Below are 19,811 nucleotides of genomic sequence, written 5' to 3'. Positions count from 1 at the left end.
GAATCAATGAAAGGAGGTGGCAAAACTCCGGAGTTCAGCACTGAGAGAAAGGGTCTGATTTGCATGAACCCATACAATGCAGGGTTGTAGACTTCACACAGAGGAAGTGTTCTAGCTCTCTACAGATCAAGGAAATGGGAAGGGGGCCGGACTTTATCCTAGAGCAAGGAAAAGAGAGTGACCAGAGCAAGGTATGGAGGGCTCCGGCGCCATGCTGAGTCTTCTAGAGCAGAATAATTTGGGGGAACCCGGTGACTCCCCAAAACCTGCTTCCCAGCCTCCCGGAACCGAGTTTGGAGAACACGCTTGGAGGACTTCTAATGGGCAGGGCCCAGTGAGGCCTCCTAGCTCTTCTAGCCAGCTCTGGCCTCTGCTTGGCGCTTGGAGCTTCAGCTTGAGGTCCTCCCTGCAACCTCCCTCCGGGACGCCCCAGGAGACTCGCCTCCCTAGGCATCGCGGCAGAGAAAGCGGGGGGAACTGAGTGGAGGGAAGGGAAAGCCGGGAGGTTGCGCGTACTAGTGTTTGCAGTCCTCATCCCCTTCCCTTTCCCATGCACAAGCATTCAAAGGATCTCTCTTCCCACCCTCCCATTCTCACTCTCAGCTCAAATTCAAACCCTGAATATCGTCTGAGTGAGGGAACCGAACGATCAGTGCAGGTGGAGGGGAAGCAGTGGGGACCGGCAGGGGTGTCTGTGGGCCTACACTGTATTTCTGAGTGTTATGTCTGCCTGAGTTTGTGGATGCGTGCTTTCCTGCGTGTCAGTGTGTGTCCGAATTTGTGAGAGTAAAGCGCCCAAGTGTGTTTATCTGGCCGCGTCCCTGTGTGTTGTACGCAAATGCGTTCTCGTTCTCCCCACTCGCGTACCAGACCTGGAGGGAACGAGCTAGCGAAAGAACTAGCGTTCCTGCTTGGTATGGGCAGCCTGGATCTCTGGGTCTCGGCACCTCCACCTCTCACCCCTCCCCCGCTGCGAGCTTGCGTGAGAATAGGACAACCACTAAATCCACTCCAGGCCCGGAGTTTGCCAGGGACCAGGGAGGCTATGATCCAGTCCCCCCATCCCATCCCCCCCCATAACCTCGGCCTGAGAGAAGTACTTGGGGGGCGTGCGGAGAAAGAACTGGGGGGGGCGGGAAAGAGAGAGAAAGAGAGAGAGAAAGAGAGAGAGAGAGAGAGAGAGAGAGAGAGAGAGAGAGAGAGAGAGAAAGAGAGAAGCGTTTCCATGGCAATACCTAGACATCCTCTCAGCTCCTCCTCTTCTCTAACTACAGGAGGAAAGGGACTCGAACCCAGCACTGGAGCTTCAAAAAGCTCATTCAGTGTTTTCTATTCCTTATCCTCCGGCTTTTCCCTTTCGGTCCACTCTATGGGGCCCTTCTTGTCTAGCAAAAGAGCGGACTGGGTAAGGGATAAGATTGGGGAGGGGAGTAATGGAGTACACAGTCACACTCACACTAATGCAAAGAAGCCACAACCACTTACAGGCTGCCGGTGACACCTCAAGACACGCGCAGAAGTGTGTGTGCGCGCGCACACAGACAGACAGACAGAACTAGGCCTAGGTGCGTTGGGGCTGGGAGGGCAGGGCCGGCTGTGTCTGTCTCTGCTGTGGTGGTGCCATTCTCCCAGCCTCCGGACAGAGCAATCGAATTAACACAGAGCTACAGCGGCGGTGTGAGCGCCGAGTGGTCCTGCCGGGAGGAGGCGGGAGACAGCTGTTCCTTCGGCGCTCTCCCCTCCCCGACTTTTACCTCTCGGAGGGATAGACCCAGGTGTCTGACCTGGGGGGCGGCCAAGGTGTGTGTGGCGAGGGAGGGGGCGGGCGGAATATGAATTTCTCTCACTTTGTCAGTCTACAGAAGGCGCCCCCCACTCCACCCACCACATCCTCGAGCCCCGCCCCATGTTCACACTCTCTCTCAAGCTGCAGCAGCCAGGCCCGAGCTAATCAGCACAACATCCACTTATCGATTTCGGGTTCCACTGCCAAGTAGCCTGGCACTGTGCCAGGAGAGGCTGAGGAGGAGGAATGGGGAGGCCCAGGGTGGAGAGCGTTGGGCCGGGGAGACCCAGGCAGGTGGAAGGTAGAAGGGAGTGGGAGGGAAGTGGAGAATGGGCAGAATCTTCCCCTAGTCTAGAGGGCAATGACAGGTTGGGGGGCGGGGAGCTCTGGGGTCCTCCCACCACGGCTCCATCCCCGTGTTCCTATAAAAGCCGAGAACAAAGGGGACCGAGCTAGTCGAAGGCTTTGATTTGACCCTACCCTCCACATTTCCAGACCAGACCTACGCCCCAGGTGCCCTCAGGGAAAGGAGGAGGGACACCTTAGTTTTTCTAGGCCTAGGCTTTGAGAAATACAGTCTTTCTTTAGCCCCCTGATCTTTCCCCAAATACAAGCTCAGGCCTCAGTGACTCCCTAGTGCCTAGACAGTGCCCCAAATAACTCCAGCAGTACCAGAGCATCTGTGGCCCCTTCCACCTGCTTCACATACACAGGAAGCTGAGGTGGGGGGAAGAGGGGAGAGAGGTGCCAACCTCCACAGCTGCTGTTGGCACCCATCCCATCCAGGCCCAGTGGGGTGCCCACCAAGGGCTGGCACAGACCATTTGAGCACAGCTGGCATGGAGGTCAGCCAGTGACAAGGTGGGAGTCCAGGACACTGGGGTTCTGGCAGTAGGGAAGAAGCCAGAGGGCAGAAGGGTGTGGTGTAGAGAAGGAAGGGGGTGGTTTATTGAAGGTTGAGTCCAGATACTTATAAAAATACAAATAAATGAAAATCAATCTCATATCAAGTCCGTCTTCCCAGAAGACACAAGAGAGTTCTCAGGTGGAGAACAAGGTAGTCCTGGGGAGTACCTGGAGGATCAGTGGGCTGGTTGACCAGGGCGAGGGGGGAATCGCCTTACTCTCAGACTAGTAGAAGTCTTGAAGCCCCCAGGGGACCTAGGTGTTTCATCCCCCTTCTCCAGGATTGGAGTTGGGTTTATTTTCCAGAAAAAATTTCCAGTCTGAAGAGAGAAGGATACCATGACCAAGGATACCATGACCAGTTGCAGGCAGTTGGGAATGATAGCATTCACCTCAGTGTGAATCCAAGAATTGGTCCAGTCTCAGTATTTGTCCAGATATCAGTCCATGCACTCAGAAATTGTGGGGATAGCTCCAGCTAATTCTGACCCTATCCCCCAAAGATCAGAGGGAAAACTCCTGCAATGCTCCATACCAAGAGCAGTGCATAACAATCCTGGAGCCTTTTAACCCTGCAATACCTCCCTATTCCCCAAGTGGTGACTTCCTCACCCCTTTCCAGGCAGATGGAGCCATGCCTCCAGGCTGAAGCCAGTGATCAGGGGCATGCACAGAGAGGCTAGATCTGGGGGTGATGGCCAAGGGTGGGGTAGGGTCAGGACTAAGCTCAGAGTCCCCGAAGGAGGCGCAGAAGTGGCAACAGCAGCAAGAGGAGGAGGCAGAGGGGACTTGGGGCCCGGCCTCCTTGCCATGCCGGTGTGCTGCCCCCACCTGGACCCAAGGACTCTGTAACACACAGGCAGAGGGAGAGGGTTGGAGGGGTGATTCTACCATACTTAATCCCATCTCCCCTTCCTATTCCTCCCACCCATAATTCTGCCCCTTGTTTAAGAGCATGCCATTTCATGATTCTATTTCAGTTTTCTTATCTATATAACAAGGGTGTCAAACTATAACAATAACAATAAATCACACCATCATTTGACACTTTAAGGTCTAAAGGTTTCCTCACAACTATGTGAGATAAGTAGTGTCATCCCCATTTTAGATATGAGGAAACTGAGGTTCAAGTGGTAAAGTGACTGACCCCAGTTCACACAGTAAGTATGGGGTCAGATTTTGAACCCTGGTCTCTAACCTTGAAGTCCATTTCAACTCTATAGATAATTTCTAAAGTCCTTCATGCATTCCCCCTCCATTTACCCATTTTCATCTTGCTACCTCTTCAGTTTCCTATTCAATTCAGCAGATCCTTCAAAGCCAATCATGAGTATAACACACATCTTCTTCACCTGTAATACTCCAACCCTCTAGTCTCCCCAGAGTCTGGCATTAGTGCTCTAGAGTGCACCAAAACAGAGGCCAGAGGTCCTGTCATGCCTTTGACTTACCCCTAGAGACCCCATTCCCTTGGCGCAGCACAAAAGGAGGTGCGGTGGTCAGCACTTCAGCTAGGGAAAAAGAAGCCAGAGATGGGGATAGATTCCAAATATCCCAGTTCCTAGATGAACTTCTTCATTCCCAGAGATCATTCAACACCACCCCTAACCCCCCATACACCCTGCTACCCTATATGAGGCATTTCCCACTCCCCAGGAATTGGGAAAACATCCATCAAAACACTTACTGGTTTCTTTGCAACACACTGACACCTGCAGCCTCAGACACCGGCCAGAGCTTTCTGGGATTGGGACAGCTATGGTAGGTAAACAGGTGGGCAGGGGAAAAAAGGTTTGTTCATGCTTTTTGACTATGCTTCAAACTCTCACACTCCTGCCCCTCTCTTTTCTTAGCTTTTTATTTATCAGTCTCCTTCCCAAGATATGTTGCTCTCTAATTTCCACCTTTTCTTCTTGCCACAAATTATCCAGAACCCTTTCCTCAACTTCTTTTATTTCACTTTTAGATCTCTCCTCTTCTCCCCCAACTTAACTATGTCCATTCACTACCACTTCCTTAGGGGCTTAGTTTGCTCTCAAACTCTTGATACCTATCCTTCATTGCACTCAATCTAGTTCCCTTTTCTCCTTTCTAGGCTCCTCTCCTTGGGCCTGGATGGTGTCAGGCTTTGAGGTAGGAGGACATCTCTACTAGATCTGGTTTCCCTTAAGTCCCACAGTCTACTCACCATGGCCCCTCCATTTTACTTACAGATATAGTAGTAGGTTTCTCCTGGCAGGAACTCAAAACCCAACGAGAAAGGTGTGAAACGCTGGATTTTCTCTGAAAATCGGACTGGGCCAAAAGGAGCAAAAGGGCGGGCGCACTCCCAGCGCTTGAAGGCTCCTGTGCCCCCAGCTTGGCATGTCTCATAGCCAGCCAAGTCCACCATGAAAAGAGCAAAAGTCTCAGGGCCCTCAGGTGGCCCTGGCCCATCATAATGTGGACAGAAGATGTCTAGATAATCGTTGAGGCCCAGCTCCACTGCTGCGTCTCCTCGAAGCAACCTGTGGACATGAATCAGACATTAGGGCTTCAGGGTAATCTCTCAGGGGATGGGAGCTAAGGAGCAGAGAAGATTTGGGGGTGCCTCTAAATGGCCAGACTGCCCTCTCCCAAAGGGCTTAATAATCTCCCTTTTGAACATAACTACTCACCATATATGCCTGAATATACACTCACAGTGTAAAGGCTCCCAAATAGAGCATCAAACTGCTCCCCATAGAGAGAGCTCCCCTTGGTAGACACAGGGGAAAAAAAGCAGAGCAAGAAGCAGAAAAGGAAAGAGAGAGATGCATAAAACCACACAATGACTGAATTGTGGAAAGACAGAGATAGGAGATGAAAATACAGACAGGCAGAGGCAGACTTTTGGACCTTGACCTGCAACTGTAACATAGGGAAACAGTGAACCACAGATTGGGTAGTGACTGACATGGGGGAGGGGGTGACATCCAGTAGATACCACCAAAGATATTAGTCCTTCCTGTCAGTCTGGCTCCATCTGGTAAACCAGTACCCCACCCCCACCCCAGACCTCCCACTGCCCTTCCCTCTGGGCCATTCAAGTTATTCTGGGGCCACCTAAACCTTAAAAGGGTGGGAACCAATCCTCACAAGCTCCTACCTACTCCAAAGTTGCAGTTTAGGTTGGGCCAGGTTGACTTGTTGGAATTCTAGATATTGACAGATACTAGGATGGGGAAAAGCAAGACATTCTCCCAGAGAAACAAAGAGCAGAGAGAGAGAAAGAAAAAGCTAGAGTAGTATGGTTGGAGAGGTATAGGAAGAGAGACAGACAGTGAAACAAATACAGAGATAAAATAAATTGGAGAGAGGGAAACATAATTCGAGACAGAGACGAAGTTGGACAAGGGGGCAGAGAAAGAAACTTAAAAGGATTAGACAGGCACATTCTTTCACACACATACACATACAATACATAATCTGAACACCCCAGCTCTTTCCTTCTTCTCCATACATCGAAACCTCTGGGGCCAGCGAGAGGTTGGGGGGAAGTCGAATTAAGAGGTTAGCAAGGGGGGCGGGGCCTGGAATCTAGGAGATGGACCCCCCTCCACCCCCCAGAACTTGTGCCGGTATCCCACCCCAGGGCTTCACCTCCTCCCGCCCCCTCTCCACGTGGGGGCCAGGGTTACCGGGGCAGGGGTGCTAGCGGTGATGGGGGCTAGCCTCGCCCCTCCCCCCCACAACCAGCTCAAACAAAGGAGCCCTAGCGCGCGGCTGTCCGGCCCAGGCGGGGACTCGAGGGGAGGGAATGGAAAGTGCACGCTCTGTCCCAGAGGTGAGCTGGCCCGGCTTGGATAAGCCCAGTTTGTTCCGGCTACCTGGGGTTACTGGAGTTCCAATAGACGGCGTGGCGGAGGCCGGACCCCCCCCGGAGCGGGGACCCGAGGAGCGAGGCCCAGAGGACTGTCCGCAACAGAGGCAGAAGCCGCATCGCCCCCGGGTCTAGTCTGGCCCGGCTCGGCTTGGCCGGGCTCCGGAGTCCGGGCGAGCAAGGTACAAAGTAGACCGGGGTTGGGGGGTGGGGGGGGGAGGATACAGGGGGAGGGGGGAATGACGGGGAGGGGGGAGCAGAATAGAATGAGAGGCCACGCCCCGGATAACTTTCCACCAATGGGGAGGCGGCTCCACCTAATCCGACCAACTCCGAGTTAACCCTTTACTAGCCTCAGGCTCCCCAGACACGCCCCCAACTAAGGTTGAGCTTTGCTGCTTCGTGTGTGTGTGTGTGTGTGGGGGGGCAGCTACAGTTCCCAGGGTAGGACTGCTTATGTGGAGTGGGCGTCTGGGCACGTCCCCATTGCCCAGAGAGAGGGAAAAGAAGGATGGAACAAGAATCAAGGCTTCCAGCTCCATCGGGGTCCCAGCTCGCTCCCTTAGCTCATCACCCATACCCCTCCTTCTTTGCTGGGCTCCGAGTGGAGCCAGTGCGACCCAAGGTAGCATCTGATCTGTCTCCACTACCACTCTTACCCAGGGCAGGAAGGTGGGGGGGGGAGGGAGGCAATTGCCCCAGTCCGGACTTCGGTGTAATGAGGAGGTGTCAGCGGCACAGTACAAAGCACCTTTGTTCCTGAGCCCAAGGGAAGGGGCGGGAGGAAAGGGGGAGGCAGGTGCGCTGCCCCGGGACCGTGGGAGCCGCCTCACCCCGCCCCGCCCCACCTCCAGGCTTCTGAGAGCCCTGTAGCCTCTCCCTAGTCCCTCCGCAGACCTCTAGTTGGGGGATGTCAACGGACCGGGAACAGTGCAAGCACCTTAGGCCATCACCAGGGCATCCTAACCGCCCCTGGTGCGAGCCTCAGGGCAACAATAGTTAATAGTTATATTGCGATATAATTCCCAATCATACAATGGTGAGGGACAAGAAAAGGGCTGAAGGATCAGTCCAAGTCTTCAAGCCCACACAGGCTGTGTTGAGGCAGATCGCCGACCCTGGCGTCCGAATTCCACCTCAGACAGGTGCAGGCAAGCGAGGAAACCCAGCTTCTCTCCCCCCCCCCGCCCCGCCTTCTCCCGGAGCCATTCTCCGGCCGGGGCAGCATCGTCCTCTGGCGGTCGGAACGGGAACCTCCAAGTTCCCCAGTCCTGGACAGCAGAGGGGGTGAGCCCAGGCTTCTCAGAGCAGACAGAGGCTGGAAGGGAGGAAGGCGCTTCCAGGTCTCAGTTTATTGCAGCTGAGCCCAAGCAGCGCCGGGCCCACTCCCATCCCCTCCATACCTGGTCCCTCTCCCTGCCTCCCCCCCATCCCAGAGTCAACAGTGCGGGGGTTCCATCTCATGCTTCGCCTTCAGCAACTCCAATAGTGCCATAAGAATGCTGGTCCTCGGCTTTTGCTCGAGGCTCCTCAGTCCTAGCAGAGTGGGCAGGCTTCACTTCCACAGGCTCCTCAAGTTCGATGTCGGGGAAATGGGGCCTGCAGTGACTTCTCGGTGATCTCACTGTCCCAGGATGAAGTCAGACGCGTAGAGCTGCCCCAGAGGCCGTTGGGGGCGGAGGCGCAGGTCTTGGGATAAAGGGGCAGAAGAAAAAGGGGAGTGTGGATATCCTTCCACCAACGGGACATTTCCTTCATCTTCATCCTCAACCCTTCCCCTCACCTACCTGGAGGGCACGACCAGGGGCACCGCGCTGTCTTCTTCGGGCCCTTCGCCTGAGAGAAGCCGTCCCTGGGGGTAGGAGGGCAGCGGCTTTCTTGGAGGTGGGGGCTTAGTAGGCCCCTGAGACTGCCAGAGAGAAGGCAGAATTTACCAGGGAAATGGCCCCAAGAGAACACCCACCATCCCCAAACAAACCTATTGCTGCCAACGGTACCTCCTGAGGTACCTCCGCTAGGGAGGGGCCTGGCACTGTGCCCAAGGGGCACCAGGGGGCACCTTGCCCCAGCAACCACTGCCACAGGCCATCAGTGCTGAAGCCCAGGAGGGGGGAGGGGCTGTGCCCGCCCCCACACCGTTACCTGTGGGCTCCTCACCACCGGGTCGGCGGGTAGTGGACGGGTGGGGGGGTTGGGTCGATCAGTCAGTGCAGCCTGGACAGAGAGAGCAGTGCCAGTGAGGAAGAAGCCAGTGGGGACAATGAGCATGCCCTGGTTGTGGGAGTATGGCATTCAGAGGCTCCTCTCAATAGGGTTCCATGCTAACATGCACTCTTAGGCTGGGATGGGTACATGCGCAAGGATAAGAATACATGCGGGGCACAGTTTGGCACCAGGGATTTCAGGTACTAGAGTAGTGGGAGAAAGAGAAAAGGGGGAGTAATTAAATAATTTGAGGGCAGGTAGGCCGTAGTGCCACAATGTACCACCAGGTGGAGATACAGACCAAATTAGAAAACCTGTACTCTTTCCACTGCCTTATGGGCACAGAGGGGGACCCTTTCCCACCCAAAGTCATAGCTGGGAGGGGCAGGGGTAGGTGTTTTCTTTCTCCATCCTAGTTCCTCATGTAGGTGGGTAGAAGTTCAGGCTCACTAAATTCCCATGTCCCTCTGCCCACCTTGTGCTGGGCCTTGCCCCTTGCTCAGATTTACCTGTAGTCTTTTAGGCACAGGGTCCGGCGGGAGCGGCCGGGAGGGGGGATCAGGGTGACCAAGAGCACCAGACTGCGGAAAGAGCAGGAGAAGCAGAGGGAGCACAGAGAGAGGACAAAGAGGGGTGGTGGAAGAAGAGAACAGTGGTGGAGGGGAGGATCAGAGTTACAGTCAGAGATACTGAGGGGTGTGGTAAAAATAAGTGGGTTGTCTCCAGTAGTGGGGCAGCCAGGACCTTAGGACAGCAGGGGCATCATGCAGTTACTCAGCCACATTCAAGAATGAGGGGGGTGCCAGGCTGTGGGCATGCAAACCAACCCCCTCCCCCCACTTCATACAGTCACTAGAGAGTATCCATTCTAGTGCACCTGGGATGCAGGAGCACTTTTCAGTCCCTCTGATGTTTGTCCTGTGCACATGGGGCCCCAAGCAGTGCCAATTTCTTTTACCCAATCCTGCAGTCAGAGGACATCTGGGCCTCCAGATCCAGGGTGGCATCATTGAAGTGCCAATGAGTAGCAGGCACAACACCCTCATCTCAATTAACGAGTTGTGCCAAACAACACTTCCATTGGTCACCCATCTTAGGTTTCCCACCCCAGGTAGGATATGACTCCTCAACCTCCTTGGAGCTGGTAATTTGGCATCAGGGCAGTGTCAGCCACTCTCAGACAATCCAGAACCTGCTGAAATAGGCACTAAGAATCCCCTTGAGGGTCATGGAGGGGAGGGTAACCCAGCTGGACTTATGGCTGAGTAGACAAGTGTCCCTGCCCCTTCCCTTGACAGGTACCAGGAGCTCACCTTGGTGCTGGGCATCAGCTGGAGCTCTGTTGCCTGAGTCCTCTGAGGTGGACCTGGACGCTCAGGGGGCCCAGATGGGGATGTCCTGGGGTAGGTGAAGGGGAAGGAAGTTTCAGATCCTGTTATCTACCCTCTCAGTACCAGATACAATTGCCTGAGAAGGTTAACCCTTTGTGAAACCCTTAGAGACCAAAGAAGGGCGTGTAGGGAACATCTTGTCACCAAGGGGTGGAGAAGAAGCAGTGAGACAGGGACTATTTAGTCTGGTTGTGAGGAAAGTGCCCTGCTTACCTGTAACCATTGGCACAGACACCCCCGTGGAGAAATCGAACCTGAGCCACAGCAGTGTCCCTACAGGGGTTAGGGGGATGGGAATTAAGGGGAGATGTTGGAGGAGGATGGGAGCTGGGTCAGTGTGGGTAAGGGAATGATGAAGACAGATGGTTAGAGGTGGCATAAGGGACAAGGAGGGGGAAGGGAAGGCTCAGGGACAGAGGCCTTAGTGGAAGCTATAGGTCTGATACCTATACTGGTTACTGGTCCCCTTAAACTGGCAGAGTCTCCGGCGTAGATGGGTACGGTGCCAATAGCAAGCTCCAAGAAGCATCAGCAGGGCCAGAAGGAGGAGGCTGAGGAGTAATCCTGTAGTCAGGCCACCATTTGCTGTAGGACATGAGGCCAGACCCAGGAAGAAGAATGGAGATCAGAAGTCAATAGGTCAGAAAAAGGGGGTGAAGGTGGAAGTGGCCACTATTAACTAGCTAGGGGTACTCTTAACCTTTCTAGGCCTCACTCAGCTTCTTCATCTGTAAAATGGGAGAATTCAAGCAGATGATCTCTAAGATCCCTACTAGCTTTGACATCTTGGGAATCTAAAACCTGGGCCAAACAATCAATCTCTTTCAGGTACATTGCTCTTCCCTTCCCCTCTTGGAGCCCATTTCCACTGAGTACCTTTGGGCTTCTGGCCGAGGGCCCCACTGTCCACGCTGCCCCCAAAGCCTTGGTTTGAGCAATCAGGTGGTGCCCAGCCCTGATCACAGTGGCAATGTCCATTGCTATTGCAGACCTGAAGAAGAAAGAGCAAAGGAAGGAAGGAAATAAGCATGTATTAAGCAACTCACTGTGCTGAGCACTTTACAAATATTACCTCATTTCATCCTCACACAAGAACACTGGGAAATAGGTGCCAGCAGCATTTTACAGTGAAAGAAACTGAGAGGTTAAGTGACTTGCCCAAGGTTACATAGCTACTAAGTGTCTGAGGTAGGATTTGAACTCAGGTCTTCTTTGCTTCAGGCCCAGTGCTCTATCCACTGTTCTACCTAGCTGCCTCTGAAGGTGCTTGAGAGAGGAAGGGCACCTAGGAAACAGTTTCCCTAATGTTATTCCAGCTTCAGAAAACATGAAAATGTCAAAACAAACCATCAGGAGTTTTGTGGAGGTCAAACAAAGAGGATTTGCAGGAACAAGGGTGCACAGAGCTAGAGAAACCACGATCTCCTTAAATTTGCCCCACAGTCTGTTCTTGGGGGTCAAGGTCTCAGGAATACCCCCCATCCTCTGCTTACCCCATGCCCATGGCACTTGCTCCGACACTCCTCTGCCCCCAAAAGTTCCACTGGCTGGCACCGCTGATCAATGCATACCTGCCAGGGATGGAGAAGGAGGAAGACACAGATTAGTCAGTTTTCTACACTCTGGGCCTCAGGGCCCAGAAGTCCTACTAGTTCCCTTTAACATTTCATAGAATCTTGGCATTAAAAGGGATTTCAAAGGTCATCTGGGTAACTTATGCCTGAGCAGGAATGTCTGGCTCACTCACCTGGCCAGGGGCACAAGCAGTGCCCATCAGGGCCATGAAAGGCTGGGCCACATCACTGCCCAGGTCTAGGTGTGTCCATCGGCATGTCTGGCGTGTTCCATTGGCCTCAATGGTCTCTGTGAGCGTATCCTGAGCAGTGCCCAATAGAGGGTGGACGCTACCACCTTGGCACTGGAGTTGCCCACAGCTGGCATCTCTATGAGGGAGGCGCTAGAGAGTCAGGGGAAGGGAGGGAACTAGGAATCATAGGGTGAAGAGGGGGAAGGGATGGCCAGAGGTCAAAGGGTCAGGAAGGAGAGATGAGAGAGCAGGGGCCAGGGCTGGGGTGGGGGAGTACTCACTCACCGAGGGGCACATGGCATATAACTGCCATTGTACTGTTTCCCACAGTTCCCAAAGCTATCTCCTCGTGTGTTGGCAGCTTGGAGACAGAGAGGGGTTGCAGGGTGGGCACCAGGACCCCAGAGTGCCTGGCACTGGGCAACATAAGAGGCACAGTGCCCAGCAGCACAGATAGCTTTGCCTCCTGCACAGGGCTCACCATCCCCCAGGCTAACATCCGAGGGACACTGGGCGCTATCCCCTGAGCAGAACTCCGGCAGGTCACAGTCCCCCCGAGGAGGGCGGCACAACCATCCCACTGGGCGCAACTGTGGGGAGAGAGGGCATCGGTCAGAAGACAGACACTTCCACCCTGATGCCATTTCAACATCATCTGTCACCCAGATCATCATTGCCACCACCCCAACCCAAGTCACACTCAGAGCATCCTATCTACTTCAGCCCTTTGCCCATACCTGGCAATCTTGACAGCAGAGACCATCTGAAGCACATTGAGCCCCAGGCATCAGCTGGCAGCTGGAGGCATTACAACAGGGATCAGAACACTCCTGGGCATGGAACAGAGAGAGACAGAGAGGGAGAGGGGGGAGAGAGCACAAATGAGGAGGATGGAGAGGTAAATTTCAAATTGTGAGACAGAGGGCTCAGGGTCCAGGGGAGACAAATCCCAGAGTCGGAGTCAAGGGACAGAGAAGTGGAAGAAAATGCACTGAGAGGCTCAGGCCAAGGATGGTAATGGAAGAGTCCCAGGTAGGGAAGGAAGAGTGGGAGCTCCTCACCTCCCAGAAGCCACAGTCACACTGCTCGCCAGGCTCCACAAATAGATTCCCACATCGAGGAGGGCGAGGGGCCAGCCGAGGTGGCCGAGAAAAGAGGCAGCCGCCTGCTCCCCTCAGAAGAGCCTTTTCCAAAGCTTCTTTGCTGCACCTGCTAAAACTCAGACCAGGAAGGAACCTGGGGATGGAGGGAAAAGGAGACCATGGTGAAAGGGAGCCCTTTCCTCTAGCCCCTTCCCCCATCCAAGCCCTTCCTCATTCCTTGGTCTGGAGAGAGGGGTGTCACTCACGCTGTGGCAGCCTCCATGATACAGCTCTTGGCAGGAGGCTGGCCTGGGCATGGGCAGTTGCCTCCTGGGGGGTCATGTGCCAGACCCAGGCTGTGCCCTAGCTCATGGGCCATTGTGGATGCCACACCCAGAATGCTCACTGAGTGGTCCTAGGAGAAGAAGGAGTCAGACTAGACGGGTGAATTCATAAGCTCAAGTTGGTAAGGAGGTAAGAAAGGAGCACTCTGAAATGTTGATTCATTGTCCCACTTAGCCATAGGAGGAAGAAGTCTTTGGGAGAGAAAACTGCTTCTGTCCCACCTTCTCCTGGAAGCCTTCCCACATGTAGTGTTCCCTTCTCTCCTTTGACTCCTATGCATGACCAGTCTGTCTGACCAGTCCATTTGGGGGGGTTTTAGAATGTCAGACCTGGAAGAGACCTTAGACCACAGAACGTCATGGTTGGCATATCACACATAATAGTTGGAAGGTGTCATAGAGATCAGCTAGTTGGACGCACCCCTCTTTACAAAGGAGGGAAATGAAGTCCAGTGAAGGGAAATCACTTGTCCGAGGTCACACAGTTCAATACCAGACAGAGGTTTCACTTGCATCCAGAACTTCTGACTTGGTACTGTGGTCTGTCCCCCACACCATTCTATCTCATTCAATTTTCTTTCTGGTTCCCTAAATGGACCACAAACTCCATGAAGACAGGTTCCATTATCTTATACTTCCCCTCTATCCCCATGGCATCCCAACTGTGCCCATCAGGGGGCATGGAGAGCATATTATACAGAGGTCCAGCACTAAAAGGGATCTAAGAAACCATCTAGTCCAAGATTCAGCAAACTACTGGGGCAGCTAGGTGGTCCAGTGGATAGAGTGCTGGGCTTGGAGTCAGGAAGACCTGAGTTCAAATCCGACCTCAGATATTAGTTGTGTGACCCTGGGCTAGTCATTTAACCTGTTTGCCTCAGTTTTCTGAGGGAGGCGGTAATAATAGCACCTACCTCCCAGGGTTGTTGTGAGACTCAAATGAGATAATAATTGAAAAAAATATTTAGTACAGTGTCTGGCATATAGGAAGCGCTATACAAATGTTAGCTTTTATTATAATTTTTTTTAATCATTATGCCCTGTGGCCTGCAGTCTATTTTTGTAAAGGCTAGGGAGTTTTTTTTACATTTTAAAATACAACAAAACTTTATTTAAAAATGTAAAAACCACTTTTGTACAAAAAGAGATGGACTATAGTTTGCTAACCCCTTCAGTCCAACCTCCTCATCTTATAGGTGAGGAAATTAAAGCCCCAAAGAAGTGAGATGGTTTGTCCAAGGCCATGTCTGGTGAACATCAGAGAGGAGATTTGAACCCAGGTCCTGTGAGTGCAGAATCCGTTCGCTTTATACAGTACCACATTTCTTCTTTTTTTTTTTTTGGCTAGGCAATGGGGTTAAGTGACTTGCCCAGGGTCACACAGCTAGTGACACAGTTAGTGTCAAGTGTCTGAAGCCGGATTTGAACTCAGGTCTTCCTGACTCCAGGGCTGGAGCTCTATCCACTGTGCCACCTAGCTGCCCCATACAGTACCATACTTCTAGTAAAGGGTACTAAGTGAGGACAAACTGAATCGAATTGCTGGGGGGAGGGGGCAACAAAGTAGAAGGAGGGAGAAAGGCCAGAAAGACATCCAGGAAAACTTACCACATTCACACCCCCTGAGAGGCTTGGGGAGCAGATGGAGTTCTGTACTGCCATGCCCACTGCAGAGTTCAGAAACAGGCTGGTCCTAAGGGGAGGGAGGGGGCTAAAGGTTGGGACCCTCCAAGGGCATGAAGCAGTCACGCCCTGGTAGGAGGGGCGGGGGCAGAATAAGGGAGAAGGACCCTTACGTGACTAGCTGGGCACTGTCATGTGGCAGTCGAGGGAGCAGCTCTGCCTGACGCCAGCGGAGGAAGCGTTCCAGCGTGATGCCCACATCTCTGTCCATTGTGATCATGTCCTTCTGGTTCCAGACCTCCACACCCACCAGTGCCACCCGTACATTCAGGGGCCTAAAGAACTAACCGGGAAGAACAGGGAGACCTTATTTGCTGTCCTGTGCTTTGGACAGCAGGTACTATGCTCACCCTGCCCACCCTCCTTGGAAACTCACCGCATCCACCTGGTTAGCCACTTCTAGCATACGGGTCTGTAGTTGGTGGAGGTCTGGGTATCTCTGCGCCTGTTGAAGAAGGAAGAAGATTTGAGAGACCATGAGAGACACTACGGCATGGACATAACAGGCACCTGACGCCCACTTCCTCACCTCCTCATGATCAGCCACAATCACCAGCTCCACAAACTTCGTCTCTGACACCACATCCCGTTTACTCTGGGTAGCAGGGAGGGAGGGGAGGCAAAGAAGAAGGGTCAATGATGGTCACTATTCTAATTCAATTCAAAAAAGCACTTGAACATCTTACTTCTGTTTAAGTCTTCTTTTTTTTAAGGCAACTGGGGTTAAGTGACTTGCCCAGGGTCACACAGCTAGTAAGTCTAAGGCTGGATTTGAACTCAGGTCTTCCTGACTTCAGGGCCGGTGCTCTATCCACTGCACCACCTAGCTGCCCCCATTTCTATTTAAATCTTACCCGATATAGATGATGCAGGCCCAACTTGAGCTCTGACTGTGCCTGGGTGAACAAATGGGATCCTGGGTTCAGGGCACAGGTGCCTCCTGTCAGATGAATATCTTCTATCTTGGAGATATGGGTAACTCCCCATGGTCCGGGATCTAAGGTATATACTTTCTCTGGGGATAGGACAACTAGCCCTCTAGGAAGAGAATAGGAATTCAGGATGCTATGTCAGTTCCTCAAGCCCACTTGCCCTCTCTCCCCACACCTGCCAGTCTACCTGAGTCCAGAGCAAGTGCAAACAGAGACCCAGGAGTCTGGGTGGTCCTGTACTGTCCCTTGGTAGCAACAATTCTCCTGCAGCAGAAAATCAAACCTACTGAGCATCTGAGAGAAAGCCACTAAGGGCACTCACAAAAATCCACACTGTTGACACAGATAAGGCACACTTTTTCCACTTCTTCCCCAGGAAAATCTAGTCTTAGAGATACACTCACTCCCTGAATAGTCAACAAACCTTGGCACATTAGGGTCTAACTCACCAGAGTGTCTCCCTCATTTACCACCTGGGTGCCATCAGGCTGGTACCACACAAAGGTTGGGGTGTCTGGAACCAGCTCCCTAGAGACCAGAGTAAAGAAAAGACAGAGTCAATGGTCCCTTCTACTGGCCAGGAGTGACTGGCCCAGCTGCTAATGGCTGTAACAGGGTAGAGACATCTACACAAATCCCTGGGCTAGGGAGCTGTTACCCTTTGCAGTGCTAAACGCCATAAGCATTGCCTGCCTAGGACCCTCCAGTGCACTCACCCATTCTGTCGCAGCTCCAAGATGTGGCTCTTACCGTCCAGCTCTAGCTTGATCTGTAATTTCTGGGGGAGCCTGTTCTGTAGGGAAAGATACTATCACCCACCTAGCACTCGCTGCTATGCTCAACAACCCTCCCCAAACCAGAAAGACTCAGGCTCTCAGGGGAGTCCTGAAGGTTGAATCATAAGGATGGGGGCAGGGAAGTCTCAAGGGAAAGATCAGGAAGCCCCACCTGGTTGGGATCATTGTTTGGGGGGGGCATGTGGGGGTCAAAGGAGGTGTCTCAGCCACCCCCTTCTCGGCTTCCTGCCCAAAAAGGAAATGGTAAGGAGGACCCATTCCCGGCCCCAGCCCTTCCTCTGACTCAGCTTTGGGGTGGGGGATGCAGTGAGAAGCCCCTCCTCTCTAAGTTTCCCCTAGGGTCCTGGACAGTCCCCATCTAGGATGGGGGCATGAGGGCGGAGGTTCCAAGTGAATGAGAACATACATTTGAGTTAGAATCCTTCTAGTAGAAGAGTGTTAAGGTTGGGGTGGGGGGAAGCAAGCAAATAGATCTGTTTCATTAGTGAAGGGGAGGGGCACAGAAGTATCCTTAAGTGAAAATTGATCATTAGGGAAGAGATGAAGGACTCAGGCAGGAAATTTCAAAGGGAGTCGCAGAAATAATAACCAAATAATTAATTTCAGCATCATGATGTGTTTTCCTTCAACAACTATGAGGTAAGTAGTGTAATTTTATTATCTTCATTTCCCAGGTGGGGAAACTGAGGCTCAGAGAGGTTAAGTGAATTGCCTAGGGTCACAAAACTATTAAGAATCAAATAAGGGGGGCAGCTAGGTGTCAAAGTGGATAGAGCACTGGCCCCAAAGTCAGGAGGACCTGAGTTCAAATCCGGACTCTGACCAAACACTTGATACTTACTAGCTGTGTGACCCTGGGCAAGTCACTTAACCCCAACTGCCTAATTAAAAAAAAAACTGAGAATTTTATATATGATCCCAGAGGTGATAGGAATCTTCTAAGAATCCAATTAGGGATTCAAGTGCAAGAGTTTCCTGATCTCAAATCTAATGGGAAAAACCCATTATACTATTTTCACAGAGAAGGAATACAGGCTAGCATAACAGAACCCAAGTTCTAAGAAGGACAGGTAGAAAAACATGAGGACAGAGGTACACTTTACCTGGAGTGCTTCTGACAGACTGAGGGTGAGGTTGCCCCAAAACACCTGTGGCTCTGGGCGTCCTCTAGGCAGCCCCTCTGGCAGTGGCTCCCCCATTTGACCTGTAACACCAAATAGCCCTCCAAAGTGGAGGCAGAGAAAGCTCCTAAACCCCTAAGGTTTAGGGGACTACTGGTGTTCTTGTCAGTACCCCCTATTCCTGGCTTCTGAAAATGCCTCTTTCTGAGGACCTTCCCTGCATAGGGAGGGGGACTCCCAAAGCATGTTGGGACATACAAAAAGTAAAACTGGGGTGGTCCTCCATGAGCTCTCTCCCTCCATTACCTCCTCAAGGAGTTCCTGTCATGGTCTTTGCCTTTTTTCTCTTTACCCCCCATCTTCCATTCCCCTCCTAATTTCCATAGTCCCATCCCCCTTCCCTAGAAGGAACACTCTCATTGAGTCAAACAGGCACCTCCCCCTTCTCCCAGGCAATGGTCCGGAGCCACCACGGTGGCCTGGTGCCCACCTCCCCTCCCTCTCTCTTTCCCTTGTGGCATCTTAGAAGGAAACACCCATCTCTGGGCGGCAGAACAAACACTCCCACCTCTTCCCCAAACACCCCCATCATGCCCACAGCAGACACACCCGATGAAGCTACAGTCTTGGTTTCCTCCTCACACACCCCCATACACAATGGACCTCTCTCCTCCGGACACTCCACCCCCCTCGGTAGTCTCCCCCCACCCAACTCCAATCCAAGACTTTGAATAGGAAGTGAAAGTTCTAGGAGGCATCAAGTCCTCCCTCTATACTCCTCTAGTTGCTCCCCCTCCTGGTTCCCTAAACTTTAGTGGCATGAGTATTCTGACACTTGGATTCCCACTCCCCTTGTCTCCAGAGCTTGAGGGTCCCGCCACGCCACCCCCGCTCCAGGCCCAGCTTGCAAACACTTTCGCCCCTTAGATGACTACTGACCCTGCTCAAGGGCAGTATGGCCAACTTGTCCCTAGTAGGGGGTGGGGGGACCCGTGTGTCTTGTCTTGAAGAGGGGAGGTAGGTAGGTGAATGATAACTTCCATCCCTGCGATCCCAGACAGGAAAGAACTGGGGAGGTACAGAATCTGTGCCTGGCACCAGGGACCATGGCCCAATCAGGGATGGAGTTGGAGGAGGAATCTGGAGACACAGCCATCAGCACCGGCCTTTGGAGGCTGTTGTGTCACCCTTCGCTTTCCTTCTCCCCCGGCTGAGCTCCGATCTGCGTGTCAATATCCTCGCCAGCCTCGTCCCGGGCCTTCAGGGCAAGGGATGCAGGCTAGGATGGGCTCCTGCTGGGAGTTGTCTCACCGCCTCCTTGGCTCCCCTAGGCTCCCTACGCACCCCGCACCTCCGGGTCCCGTCGCCCCAAGTTTCCTTTCCAAGTGCTCCCCACGCTGGGTCTCACCTGTGTCCAAGAGGGGCCCCGAGGGCATGGGACTCCCGGCGCCCAGGAGCCCCAGTGCCCAGAGCAGCGCCAGCCGCATGGCAGCGGTGCCCGGGCAGGGCGAGGGCAGCAGGTGCTGGGGCAGCGAGGCTGCGGCAGCCGCAGCGGCAGCAGAGGCGCCGGCTCTGCTGAGATCTCTCGGCCGAGGCCGCCCAGCGCCTCTCCCAGGCCCGGCCCCGCCCCCGGACTTGGCCCCGCCCCCTAATCAGCCCTCCCAGCTCCGACCCCAGCCCACAGAGCCACTCGGCGGGTCCAGCTCCTGAGTCCAGCCGGGGCCCCGCCCCCTAGAGGCCCCGCCCTTCGAGCCCCGCTCACAGTTCTGACCCTAAGCCAAGGCCCCGCCCCAGGGCATCGGCCCCGCCCCTAGCCGAGACCGTGGCCTAGATCCCGCCTTGGCCCGCCCCCTCTGCCAGGTCCTTGGCCCCGGCTTCCCCGCCAACCTCCCACCCCTGCAGTGGGCGATGCTGGG

At 53.5% G+C, this 19,811-nt stretch overlaps 2 protein-coding genes across 11 annotated transcripts; both read right to left on the bottom strand.

The window, feature by feature from the left end:
* Nucleotides 1-2,707: 2,707 nt before the first annotated feature.
* On the bottom strand, nt 2,708-6,865 carry EFNA4 (ephrin A4). Its single transcript, XM_020991619.2, has 5 exons — nt 6,541-6,865; nt 4,904-5,199; nt 4,380-4,448; nt 4,144-4,203; nt 2,708-3,538 (listed from the first exon to the last, which is right to left on the bottom strand). The coding sequence occupies exons 1-5, from the start codon at nt 6,651-6,653 to the stop codon at nt 3,420-3,422; spliced, it is 657 nt and encodes a 218-aa protein (XP_020847278.1). The 5' UTR covers nt 6,654-6,865; the 3' UTR covers nt 2,708-3,419.
* Nucleotides 6,866-7,532: 667 nt separating this feature from the next.
* Nucleotides 7,533-19,483, bottom strand: ADAM15 (ADAM metallopeptidase domain 15). Of its 10 annotated transcripts, none has more exons than XM_020991611.2 (24): nt 19,304-19,483; nt 17,878-17,996; nt 16,694-16,770; nt 16,427-16,505; nt 16,165-16,241; nt 15,900-16,083; nt 15,575-15,640; nt 15,422-15,490; nt 15,159-15,328; nt 14,971-15,055; nt 13,285-13,433; nt 12,998-13,172; nt 12,674-12,766; nt 12,222-12,526; nt 11,877-12,072; nt 11,623-11,700; nt 11,006-11,120; nt 10,576-10,714; nt 10,343-10,402; nt 10,052-10,136; nt 9,248-9,319; nt 8,676-8,747; nt 8,321-8,442; nt 7,533-8,222 (listed from the first exon to the last, which is right to left on the bottom strand). In XM_020991611.2, the coding sequence occupies exons 1-24, from the start codon at nt 19,380-19,382 to the stop codon at nt 8,174-8,176; spliced, it is 2,715 nt and encodes a 904-aa protein (XP_020847270.1). In that variant the 5' UTR covers nt 19,383-19,483; the 3' UTR covers nt 7,533-8,173. The 10 variants fall into 10 exon arrangements, with proteins under 10 accessions (XP_020847270.1, XP_020847272.1, XP_078012277.1 ...); XM_020991613.2 differs by having other exon boundaries at nt 17,878-17,978; XM_078156151.1 differs by lacking the exon at nt 19,304-19,483 and adding an exon at nt 18,835-18,892 and having other exon boundaries at nt 17,878-17,978.
* Between the last annotated feature and the right edge of the window lie 328 nt (nt 19,484-19,811).

The sequence above is a fragment of the Phascolarctos cinereus genome, unplaced genomic scaffold (assembly GCF_003287225.1).
Source record: "Phascolarctos cinereus isolate Bilbo 61053 unplaced genomic scaffold, phaCin_HiC Scaffold_5;HRSCAF=322, whole genome shotgun sequence".
Taxonomy (NCBI): Eukaryota; Metazoa; Chordata; class Mammalia; order Diprotodontia; family Phascolarctidae; genus Phascolarctos; species Phascolarctos cinereus.
This window is presented reverse-complemented; position numbering and strand designations above follow the sequence as displayed.

What these genes read in the sequence shown, in the direction of transcription:
- EFNA4 (XM_020991619.2), bottom strand. Translation starts at nt 6,653, where the DNA reads ATGCGGCTTCTGCCTCTGTTGCGGACAGTCCTCTGGGCCTCGCTCCTC. An exon ending in TGGAACTCCAGTAACCCCAG is followed by an intron (nt 5,200 to 6,540) that starts GTAGCCGGAACA and finishes TCATGTCCACAG; the next exon opens with GTTGCTTCGAGGAGACGCAG. An exon ending in AGAAACCTACTACTATATCT is followed by an intron (nt 4,449 to 4,903) that starts GTAAGTAAAATG and finishes TACCTACCATAG; the next exon opens with CTGTCCCAATCCCAGAAAGC.
- ADAM15 (XM_020991611.2), bottom strand. Translation starts at nt 19,382, where the DNA reads ATGCGGCTGGCGCTGCTCTGGGCACTGGGGCTCCTGGGCGCCGGGAGT. An exon ending in GTGACTGTGGCTTCTGGGAG is followed by an intron (nt 12,767 to 12,997) that starts GTGAGGAGCTCC and finishes TTCCATGCCCAG; the next exon opens with GAGTGTTCTGATCCCTGTTG. An exon ending in CCCCTGGTCGTGCCCTCCAG is followed by an intron (nt 8,223 to 8,320) that starts GTAGGTGAGGGG and finishes CTTTATCCCAAG; the next exon opens with ACCTGCGCCTCCGCCCCCAA.